This window comes from Culex quinquefasciatus, chromosome 2, assembly GCF_015732765.1.
Source record: "Culex quinquefasciatus strain JHB chromosome 2, VPISU_Cqui_1.0_pri_paternal, whole genome shotgun sequence".
NCBI lineage: Eukaryota > Metazoa > Arthropoda > Insecta > Diptera > Culicidae > Culex > Culex quinquefasciatus.
Window position 1 is genome coordinate 137,360,559 of NC_051862.1, and position 12,592 is coordinate 137,373,150.

The window sequence follows — 12,592 nt, forward strand, 5'->3', positions numbered from 1 at the left end:
TCGCGGAATCGTTGCCAAGTGGTGGTGGCCTCACTGATGACGATGACGGTCGGTTGACTTGCGGCCGAGAAATGCCTATACATAAACATTGCGCCGTCGTCTTGCGTCTCGCTTTCGCGCCAGGGATGTCCAGGATGCGCATGTGTCGGATTGTATGCTGCGGACACACGCTCACATAGGTCGGCGGGACAGATTCGCGCCGGAGGGCTCTTTATGGGAATTTGGCTGAATATTTTTCATCTATTTCACGTCCAGTCGCGGATGAATTCACATCGATTGCGCGGAGCGCCTCCGGAATTTTTGGCTGTCGCGTAGAGTTCGTGTGTTACGGAGTTTGTTGTCGGTCACCCGGACCCACTTGTGTGATTGATTGGATCTCGCGATCGTGATCCCGGGTTGCTATAACTTGGAAGAGAAGATCAACCACGTGACTGTACTTGTGGTGGTGACGGGATTGTAGAACTGTAAACCGGTAGACTCCCCGGGGCAAAGTGTGTTGTTGAAAGTTTAGTGTGAGGCGCGGTGTTTTTGTTTTGAGTTGCCCGCTGGTGAATTATGCAAGCCGCTGGTGAAGGTTCCGTTTGGTCTGCTTGTAAACACTGAGGCACCGAAACACGCGGAAGAGTGCTCTACAGTTACGAGTGTGGAGTTAAACGCTAGCCGAAAGAGCCTTGGTCCAGTTTCCTCGTCGGTACCGCGGAGAGGAGTTTTTTTTTTGTTAGTGTAACGTGAATAGCCAAACTGTTTTATGAAACTACCGGGCGAACGCATTGCTAAGGTGATGAATCTCGAAGAGCCAGCTTTCGCAGATAACTACATACAGGAGTTTGTGCTGGAACACCTGGAGGATACCAATGTAAAGCGGGAGGATACCAGCCCAACGGCAGCGAATGCCAAGATCTGGACGGCCGCAACCGAGGAAAATGGCTTTATCCCGATACGCCTCAAAGCCAACGGAGCCACCTGGCACGTGGAGGAGCGAAAGGTCAACTCGATCACTCCGACGTCGGACTTCTATCCGCACCCAACCCACGGTCAACCGGTTCTCCTTAACCCTCCGATTGCCGGTGTTCCCTCGACCCCTCCAGAGACTCCCCCAGTGGTTGGATCTCCCAACCATCCAAACTCGGCCTCCTATCCCTACTACGGCAATCGTATCCAGCCCGATCAGATGGAAAGCATGATGATCGTCCCGCAGACGATGCGCATGGAACAACCACTGGACCTGCGACCTTCGCACCAATTCTCGATTGCGACCGAGGGCGAATGGCTGGAACGCAAGGAGTACCTTCAGGGCCACGCCTCGGCTAACGGATTCTCCCACCACCACCACCATGGTCAGCTAGAACACCTTAACCCGATCCACGGCGGATCCCACCATCATCTCCATCTGCACGGCCATCCCAACCGGCCCCACTCGGTCAGTTCCGCCGGATCGCTTGCATCGCCACGCCACGGAACCAGCGCCGGAAGCTGCTACACTAGCAGCAACAGCAGTGATGGCGTCCTCAACGACGAAATGCTCATGTCCTTGTCCGTACGGGAACTCAACAAGCGACTGCACGGCTGCCCACGTGACCAAGTCGTGCGCCTCAAGCAAAAGAGACGAACTCTGAAAAACCGCGGATACGCCCAAAACTGTCGCTCCAAGAGACTCCAGCAACGCCACGACCTGGAGATCACCAACCGCCAACTCCAGAGCGAAATGCACCACATGAAGATGGAGATCGCCCTCATCAAGCAGGAACGGGACGAGCTCAAGCTCAAACTCCGCGACCAAGCGGCCATCCTGCAGTCCCAGCACCACCCGGGCCAGCATCAGTCCCAACAGCCCCAACCTCGCCAGTCCGGCAACGGAACATCCAAGCAGCAGCTCATCAACGACAGCACCAGCTCGCCCGAGTACTACGTATGACGCCAGATTGGGGGCCAACAACCGTGGATCGGACGTTACGCTTCCTAATCAGCAGCAGCAGCACCGGCTGTCGGAACGCTGAACAACGACGTGTGTGTACATAAAAAGACTGGATCTGTGCGGGCGCAATGTTATGACAGACGCTACTTATACGAAGTTCGTAATTTCACTCAAGGATTAATCGTGACCAGACAAAACTCTAAATTGTGAACAAACTAGCACTCTGTTAGGGCTTTAGTTGAAGCAACTTCATTTGTTAACACTTTCATTTCTGCAATGGAAAAGATTTATTAAACTCTATGATCGTTTTATAACATAATTTCTTTTATTTTCCACCCCAAAAAACACCCACTCCCTCAGTTCGGTTCGCTTCATTTGTTATGTTATTTGTCGTTGATAATCGTTTTTGGATTCCGCCCAACACAATCGAGAAGCGGGTTGTAAATTGTTTCTCGCGCGCAAACAGAACGTTAATGATGACAGTTATTGTGCTGGAATGATGGACACGCGTGGCGTACGCACGCTGGAAAATGGGTTTTGAATGGTCGCATATACGATTGGTTAATGAAGTGAGTTTCGAGTGTTTTTGGTTGTTGTGAAAGATTTATGATGTTTGAATGGGCATCACGGATTGAGTTGTCAAAAGAATATTTAATTTCAAAAGTTGAAAACTTATAAGAGCCTTTTGTTTAAGTAAAACATTACCATCGAAGATAAGAAAAATAACATTCTCTTCAAAAAGCAACATTGTATTTTACAAAAAGTATATTCCTGCCTCGATTATTCTCGATTATACTGCCGTTCTACGCATAATTGTCCCATGTTCAAAAAAGTGCAACTGAGAAAAACGCGATTGAAATTTTTCAACCGTGTTTTGTGTTTCTACGCATAATTGTCCTGTGTTCACCCTATAAGTCCCTTATCATCCCAGTTAGCAGTTTGTCACTCCTATTAGTAATCCTCTCGCTATAAAATGGATAAACAAGACACAATACTTCGTAAAACTAATGATTTCGTGAAAGAAAATACTTGGTGGGACAATTATACGTAGAAGTTCAACGATGGGACAAACAGACTTGGTGTTGTTTTTGATGAGTTTCTGAGCAAAGTACTGGATTTTATGGGGTTTTCTTAAAGTATACATCAAATTAAACTCAAAAATGTCAAAATGTCAGAATCGACCAAAAATGACATGGGACAATTATGCGTAGAACGGCAGTATAGTCCTCGAAATAATTTCAGTTTTGATAATCAAATCTTCAGGTAATCAAATCATAAAAAATGTCTGGTTGTCATCTTTGTATTTTTTTCTGAAACAGAACAAAAATGTAATTGCTGCCGCTGCTGCCCATTTAATTTTTTTCTTGACCGGTTCCTTCTGAAGTGCGTATTCCGCTTACGGCAGTACAGTCGGTTTGCAGTCAGTAGTTTAAAAAAAAATCTAGTTAATATAATATTTTTTCTGCATTCATCGTGAATTTACTAAAACTCAAAATATTTTAAATCGACTCAAACAAGTGAAAAATTATTTTAAGCACAGGGGATGCATTTAAAATCGTTTTCAGCTTAGTGCACTGTAAAAAACATCGAAATTTTGAAGTTTAAAAAAATCTTTCGTTTTTTGACCGATTTTGAATAGAGAGCCTATCCAGATTTTTAAGCGAAAATGGCGTTCGAATGATGAACGCCCGAAATGTCAAAATCACGCAGTGGTACCAACATTACGAAAAAAGTGTGTAATGTATGATAGGCATATTTTATTTTCTAATGTTGGTGCTTCTGCACGATTTTGACATTTGGGACGTTCACCATTCGAACGCCATCTTCGCTTAAAAACCTGGATATGGAGAGGCGCAACAGATTGGAATCGCATTAAATATTTATTTGCAAAAAGCGAGACATCAAACATAGTGTAACTACTATAGTAAACAAATGTTTAACCAAATTAACCAAATCAGCTCGATTAGAACCCTAAGAGTTACATTTTGCCTCTCCATTAGGCTCTGGAATTTGGAACGGTGGGGAAGGGGGGGGGGGAGGGTGATTTAACGAGGATTTAACCATTAACTTCTTGGTTGCAAATCTGACATGCTACCACCGCACCTTGATATGAAGATATGAAAAAGGGACCATAAGAATTTTGACAGCTGCAACATTTTCAATTTCCCAGGCAACAAGCAACTATTTTACAAACTGTATTCTGTTAAACAGTAGCTGGGGAGGCCAGCTCTCGTGTTGCTCCAGATTCTTTCTGATCAGATGCTTGTGTTGGTGAGGATTGCAGATCGCTGACATGTTTACACACGGCCAAAATTGCTGCAAAATCTGTTATAAAAGGTGACATTTTTTGTAGCAAACCCACCACGACAGATTTTGATACATTTGTTTCCTGTTGGTATAGCCTTTACCGATTTGGCTCAAAATTGGCACAGTTACTTATTTTTGCCTAAGAAATCGAGTCAGAGGGTATCCCTGATGTTGGTTATTTTTATTTTTTTTTAATGATTTATTGACCCCTCCCCCCTTCAGAACGAAACTTTAACACAAATTTTAAATGTTTTGTATGGAGCGTAACACGGCCTTCGACCCCTCTCCTCCACCCCAACTGCGTTACGTAATAAAAGTACGCTCTCATAGGCAAATGCTTATTATATTTGATGTGTTTGTTAGTAGAAATTGCCAAATAAAGCCAAAAATGCAGTCTGTTTTGCAATTTATTCTAATTTCTATTTATTTTTTAAATATTACTCTTTGATGCTCTTTGAGGAGACAAATTACTCCTATTTAGCCTTATTTTCTTGATTATAGTTGACCTTTTTTTAAATAAAGATCAACATTTGTTGAAAAGGTAATTCGAACACTTTCCATAATTTTTTTTAATTTGCCATTTGACCTTCAACATTGACAATTTTTGTGATTTATTTCATTCATGCGATACATTTTGTATACCTACATTTAAAAATTGAAGTTTAGTCGGTGTCTGTATTGAAATAAATCGCAAAAATGTCAAAAGTGCGTAGAAAGTGATATTGCTGAAGAATCGTCTCTAACATTCCAAACAGCGCTATGTCTCACGCAAAGCATATGTAAATGGAGCTAATTGAAATGTTAGTGTCGAAATCACTCCAAAGATTAAATCCCACTTCAAAATCAAATTTTAATTAAAAAAAATAACTAAATTTACTTCTTTGAAAGACATTTCCATGTTTATTTCAAAATAATTTCACTTTACGTAAAATTAAAAATAATTTTCAAATGTCCTAAACATTTATTTTTACAAAAATGCATAGGAATACTTTTTCTATAACGAACCATTCTTTGTTTAAAATGCACAATTTTAGTTTAAGTTGATGCAAAACACTCTTGCATAAATTTGATGATTGAGTGATTGATTTTCATACAGAATTAACTTTTGTTGAAGCTCATATCAATTTTAATCATTTTAACCCCTAACTATATGCGACCAATCTTTTATTCTTTCACACCATTTTAATACAAACTTGCTCAAAATACATAGACACGTGTATACGAATTAAATACCTCTGCAATTAATATGTATGAAGTAGAAGTATAGTGCTGGTGACATTTTCATTTTATTGAGAGATTTGATTTCTGATTGACTTAATTAGTTACGTTTTAAGAGCACAATTATCTGTAACATAAATGTAAATAGTATATACTAAGACAAACTTGCAAATAGTTGCAATCAAGCAAGGATAAATTTAATTAGTTAAATTGCCTAGTAATATCAAAAACTGTTGAATCAACTTGTAAATACAGTAATCGATGAAGGTGGTGACTCGCGGAGCAGGATAAATACTAATTCTCGATTCAAAGAAGAAAAATCATTCGGAGCGTTACCAACAAAAGCAAAAGCGATTATGTAAAAGTATCAAAACGAGCAGTCTCTAAAGGAAAAGACAAGCACAGAGTTTATCATACGAAAAATAAGAAGTTTAAAAAAGAATCATGGTGGTTTTATTTCTTATTTACTTTTATGTGTCCGCGTCTCGAGTCGATGTTTATTTATGGCAGATCGTCTGAGTCTTGGTTTGCTTGAGGTCTCCATGGTCGTCGCCGTTGGTCCGTCCAACGTCATTGGAAGATAATGCCTCAACTCCACCACCACCCCGGAACGTGAAACGGTAGACTCGCGAAAGAAAAAAAAGTGAGGTTATGAAATGGATGCCAACGTCGATCGGTCTGAGGTCTTCCGCAAGATATGGTCGGACGGTCAGTTTTTGTGTTGGAAACATTTCCTCGCGGCGGTAAACATCGTCGTCGTCGTATCACAATCAATGGATGTTTGTGAAAATCGAAACGCAACAGTTGTTTTTATAATCGCAATAATGCGAGCCCACGGAGACGGCCGAATTGGATCGGGGGGGGGCTAGTGTCCATACCGGTTTGTCCCCGGGTGACACACAGAACGCGGCACGTTCGGTAGTGCGGATTTAGGGCTACAGGTTGTATTAAAAGTTTGATTTGAAATTAACCCAGCATTTTTTAATTTGAAAAATGTCGAAATGTTTTTTCAAGACACATTCCTGACGTAAAAAAAAAATTGGGGTTTCAGTCAAGTGACTGGAAATAAATCTCAAACTTGAGATAACAAAAAATTCTTCAATGTTATTCTCTATGACATTACAACGTTTTGAATATTTAATTTATAATTTTGTTGTGGAACCTCATAAGGGGTGACTTTGGGTCTGGGGTGTGAGATTGGGTCATACAAAAATGCTGGAATTTGTATGACTTAATCTCACTTCCCAGACCCAATGTCACCCCTGATGACGGAACTATATGTTTTATTCTGGTGTTTTATAATTGTGGGAATTTTCATAACATCCCACAAACAAGAAACACGCAAATTTAAGGTAGTTTTTTGTTCCAGTTGGAAAAAAAAAATTCTAAATGAAAATAAAAAAAATGACTCTCTGGCTGTCAATCTTCTCGATATCAATATTGCTCCATCTATCGATGAATTCTTCAGTCCCTTCAAACTGCATACTTCTATTGGCTTTATTCCTCGATATTTTCTCTTGCTTAAAGGATCTCTTCCTCGACGGTCCCTTGGATTCTGTTTGCTTTAAAAATCTCTTCCGGTTGTCAATATTGTCACTATCTCATGGCTTGCATAGACATTTTTCTTTGCGAAACGAATCTTTGAAGGGTGTTTGACATTAGTTTGTTTTTGTTTGCTGGACGTTGCCATGATTCTCTCCCATAGCTGGGTATCAAGAAAAACATATTTTCAATCGAGTCTTCATTTTGCATCGTTCTGTAAACTGATGATTCTCTTCCTCGACGGTCCCTTGGATATTGACAACCAGAGAGTCGACTGTAACAACTTTTTATTGAGCAGTTTCAAATGAAAGTTATAAAAAAGTGCTTTGATTTGGCTCAAGTGGGGGTTCTTTGGCCTAAATAGTTAGACCTGTATTTTTTTTTGTTTGGCCATTAGAATAACCTATGCCTTGTTAGGGTGGTCCGAAAACTTGCAATTTTCGTCGTTTTTTTTTGACTTAAAAATCCATTCAAAGGATGTTTCCGGAATTGCAAACGTTTCAAGCAACCCGTTGCAAAACATGATTTTGTTAGCACTCATCGTGTTTATCTTCTTCTTTGGGAGCGTTTTTTTTTTACCAAACGTAAAAAATAGATTTTTTGACCCCAACCTCCTTCGACCTATTAGCATCCCTTTGCAGTTTCCCGCTATTCAAACAACATTTTCAGATATGGGACCATCCATAAACCACGTAGACATTTTAAGGTAGTGGGGGGGGGGGAGGGTATGGCGATTGTATGGTTGAGATTCCCAAAAAAGTGTCCACGTGATTTGTGGATGGTCCCTACATCAACCATGGAGAGTTGTTTGATCACTTTTATTTGATCTATTTAGAGGTGGGCAAAAAAAGAGCAAGCCGCTCAAAGTGCCGGTTCATTAAAAAGAGGGAACGAACCATGGCTCACAAAAAAGAGCAGCGGTTTTTTATAACTCTAGTCTTTCGAGAGAACCGTTAAAAGATTGAATGATTTTTGAAGTTGTGTCTATTTTTAATTTTGTAAATATAATTCATTCAATTTCCAATGAAATTCAGCATCAAATTAGTTTTACAGAACTGATAGTGAAATTTGAAATATTTCAATGCTTATAAATCAATGCCGAATTTGTCAGAGTTATCCCACTGTGTAGTTTTTCATGTACAAGTTGAAACAGCAGGTTGATGAGGGACTATTTTCCCGACATTTTGAGAGCTGAATATTTTATTGAGGGGCTATTTCAACTTTCCCATCTATATATATATTAAATGATTCTTAAATAGCATTTATGCCATTTTTCTTCATTTTCCTAGTTTTTCTTGGAAATTCCAAAAATGAATGATTTTCTTTACAATATAAACAACTTTTTTATTGTACAACTAATCGTAACGAAACTTAAAAAAAAACGCGAATACAAATTTGAGAATTTTAGGAAAATTGAGAAAAAATTTACCAAAAATCTACAATAGCACATGAGATTTTGGAAAAAAACCAAAGACCTTTGGTTTTCAAGGGTATCTTCTCGTTTTTAGTTTTCTTTCAAACAATTTATTAAAGTCCTTTGAATTTTTTTTTAAATCACACCATTCTGAAAATCTAGAGTAAATTTTCAAAACAACCTATGAGTCATGGGATTCGTATGCACCTTTTAACCTTTTGAAAATTTAATCTAGAAATGACATTTTCATATTTAAAAAAAGAGCGAAAGAGCCGTTCTAAAGAGCCGCCCTTTTTGATCCGCGAACGAAAATGAACTGCTCGAAAAAATAGCGGTTTTGCCCACCTCTAGAGCTATTTATTACTTTGATCTGGTTAAAAACACTACTTTATGACAGCTGTAATTTGTGATCAAAGAGATGATGGACCGATAATGAAAATGGGCCAAGAAAGGGTATATTTTCCCTGTAAGAATATTTGCCAAATTTGTCGTTTATTTTTTCTGTCGTTTTAAATCTAAAAAACTAAGCAGCATTTCTGGTAACCCCAACCAGTTTCGCACTTTTGATATGGCCTCCATGTTTATCCCAAACATATCTTCTTCGTTCGCTGGAATAACGTGGGCGGTGGTGTTTATCGCGAACTGGCTGCGATTATGTGGCTTATGTTTTCCAATGCTGCTGCCCTGCTTGCTGGTTGCGAAGGCATTGTTTAATGAACAAACTGGGCTGTAATTACCATTGAAAACCGACGACCATCAGGAACAGGATTGTGGTGCCGCGGTGGAGGTCGCTGCATAAGGGGTAAAAAGCACGGGCAGTTTATTATGATTGGGACGCAGGGATTCGCATTCACGGTGGCATGTTTACAATCGAGTCCCCCTCCATGAATGGACATTGGACATTTTGGTACATGGAATTGTGGTGACTGGATTTTGTTATTCCTTACGGGTGTGGCCAGTGCGTGGTAGGTAATGTTTTTCGCGGATGTTACTGGAGACTAATTAGGAGCTTTACTGCTGCGAAATGAAAATAAACACATATTTTGGGTCGTAAACTATCGTGAATATTTGTTACGCAATCAGAAGAACTGAATTACTTTGAGTCGAATAAAAGATTGTTGAAATAATCTAAACCAAAAGTATCGTAAAACGGGGTGACTTTGATAGCCGGGATGACTTTGATAGGTTGGCGATTTTTCCGCAAATGAAGAGTACTATTAAAATACGTACGGAATTATTTAGAATAATTCTGACCGTGGAAGTAGAGCGTCCAATTTCCAGGGGCTACAATTTTCCCAGGAAACGGGAAATTTTCTACCAATTATCCTGGAAATCCCGCGGGAACTAATTCATGCAACTAGAAGAAAATGTCTATTCTTTTCTAATTTTATAAGCTCAAATCGTGTAATAAATCAAAAAATGATATCTAATATTTTTTGCTGAGAAGATTTTTTTTATCCAAGTTTCTGAATAGTTAGTAAAATGAATCCATACTCCACAATCTTATTTTTTTAAACTTGCCTCTGTGATCAGTTTGAGAGTGTATGGTTTGACACATTTTGTTGAATCGAATAAAATCATTTAGAAATTATTTTTTTCATAACAAATAACTTTTGTAAGCCAAGTTATACTGGTTTCAGCTCTTGAAAAAAATGGTTGAGCTTTTTAGTTTTTTTCCGTAGAAATTAAACTTCTCGTGTATGTTTTATATCAAACAACTCAATATTTTCACATATTAGGAGCAAGTTTTAAAACTATGTTTGCATTTTCGGGCACCTCTTAAACAATACAAAGTAGTTTTAATGTTTTTTTCCACATGGTTTTCAGGTTTATAATTGACTTCTGTTAAATGTTTTTTCATAGAACGAAAACCCGGGACACGGGAAATCTTTTTTTACGGGAATTCCCGGGATTTTTTCCCGGGACGAAAAATTGGACGCTCTACGTGGAAGAGAAGTGTTCAAAGAACCTCAAAAAGAACTTTTCATAAAAATTCGAAAAGTTCAATAAGTTAGTTAACTATAGTAAAGAAAATGTTGATGAAAGTCATTTAAAACTTCTCAAAGTTTCATGATTTTATCAATGAACATGATTTTGAATCGGAAAACGGAATGCATTTTCGGATTCTTTGGACAATTTTCCACTAGGAGAAGGTAAAATAAGTTTGTAAATAATAAATAATTTGTGTTTTGAAACACAATTTAAAAAAATCTCCAAATTCATAGGCAATTTCAGTTGAACAAATTTCATGTAAAATGTGAAAACTTGTGATTAGTGCTTCGATTTCAGTAAAAAATGCCATATAAATCGATATTTTTATAAACAAAACTAGTTTTAACAAATTACAGACAAAATTCCGACATTTTAACAATTTTACCTAAAATTTATATTTATTTTGTTAAAAAGTTTATAAACTTAGTTAACTCAATATAAACATTGATTTTTTTCTTAAACACAATATCAGCAACTTCAGTGATGGTACATTTAACGTACAAATAAAGTTTTAACATCTTAAATATGATTTTAACTACAAAAACTATGACTATCAAAGTCACCCCGGAATTTAAACTAAGAATTTTTAACGTAGCTATTTTTCTAAAAACTATTGAAAAAACTTTTTTTCCAAAATAGTGCATGGACTTTGTGTGGCCTTACATGTTTTAAAAATAATAATCTTGAGTAAAACCTTTTTTTTTACTGTGAACACGGACACGGACCATTGCGACACTTGCGTATCTATTGTAGTATGATCTGTTCTCAGGTTTTCTGTTTTGCTGCCGAACAGCCTGCCGAACGATCGTCTTCCGTAGCGCTATTGTTTGAGCGAGACAGTATTTGACGAATTATTCGAGCAGTTGCCCCATCTCATTCCCCAGACCAATCCCCCAATGCCATGCCATGCCACACGAGCACGAGAGACCGATTCGAGGACGTGGAGATGAGCGAGATTGAGGGGAAACCTCGTGTATTTTTGACCCATCTAGAGATCGTTACCGATCATAACGTCATGATTCGAAATCCAGACACTTAGTAGCATATCATTTTTGTTATAGCTGACAAAAAATCATGTAAAAGTTGGAAATGAAGAAATATCATCAGGATGTAGTATTAACAGTCAGTTTCAAGAAAGTGCATGCAAAATAAGTCTTTTCTAACAATTTTTCATAAGAATTTTAAAATTAAAATGTCTTGTTGTGCTTCGAATCCCGGACACTGATAAAAGCTGATTCGAAATCCGGACACTTTTGCTTCGAATTCCGGACACTCGATTTTACTTATGAATCGCACAAATTTGGACTGAAATGTCAGTGAATGGCATTCTTTAGGTCTCAAATAAGCTGTTAACATTAAAACAATCGATAGTTTATTTAAAAATTTGCTAGAATTTAAGGAAATCGAAACCATAAATTTCTGCTTTGCCTTCCCGGTGCTTCGAACGCCTATGAAATATTTCAAGTGAAATGTTTCGCATTTTTGTTAAACTTACAATTTTATTGTATTTAATTGTTTTGGCTTTAACTACAGCGTACAAACAAACTTTAAATGAAAGTTAATGTTGGAATTCATCAAATAACACAGTTTTGACATTCATAATGCGAACTTATATCCAAATAATTGATAAAACAAGATGAAGTGTCCGGATTTCGAAGCGTCCGGGAATTCGAATCATGACGTTATAGCCCAATCTTCAGCTCGAATTTTGCCTGAGAGCATGTGACCGAGTCGAAAGTAGCATTTGAAGCTCTTCTCTGCGTATTGTTACAAAGTTCTTCAACGCTCAGACTCAGTCGCCTACAGATCGTCCGAGAGATTGGATGGGATGGGTTTTGGGGAGGCTTGGGATTTGACAAATCAATTCCCGCAGCAGCCGAAAAATCCCCCCTCGACCGCCACCTTCCCCCCTTTTGCCTCGCCAGATGGGGTTCAAGCCATCGACCTTCCGCTTACAAAGCGAAACCCGTACCACTACACCCAACTGGCAGTCGCATGATTGTGATGCATGGCGGCATGAAAGTATATCAGAATCTGCATGAAATCTGTCCTCATGTATTTTTTGCGATATAGGAGTATGACATTTTTGCCCGTTACCGACAATTATCGACATTACCGACGACTTTTTGGATGTATTTCACAAAAAAAACACTTAGCAGAACGAGGAATGAACCACCAACTTCTTTGTTATTGATCCGACACGC

General features: G+C 38.6%; 1 protein-coding gene across 1 annotated transcript; it reads left to right on the forward strand.

Annotated features, from left to right (window-relative positions):
- The first annotated feature begins 120 nt into the window (after positions 1 to 120).
- On the forward strand, positions 121 to 3,397 carry LOC6037887 (transcription factor MafB). The gene has a single exon (XM_001847701.2). It carries the CDS (start codon positions 749 to 751, stop codon positions 1,913 to 1,915), a length of 1,167 nt encoding a protein of 388 aa, XP_001847753.1. The 5' UTR covers positions 121 to 748; the 3' UTR covers positions 1,916 to 3,397.
- Positions 3,398 to 12,592: the final 9,195 nt, after the last annotated feature.

Excerpts from the sequence above, each read along its gene's own strand:
- LOC6037887 (XM_001847701.2), top strand. The coding sequence starts at position 749 with ATGAAACTACCGGGCGAACGCATTGCTAAGGTGATGAATCTCGAAGAG.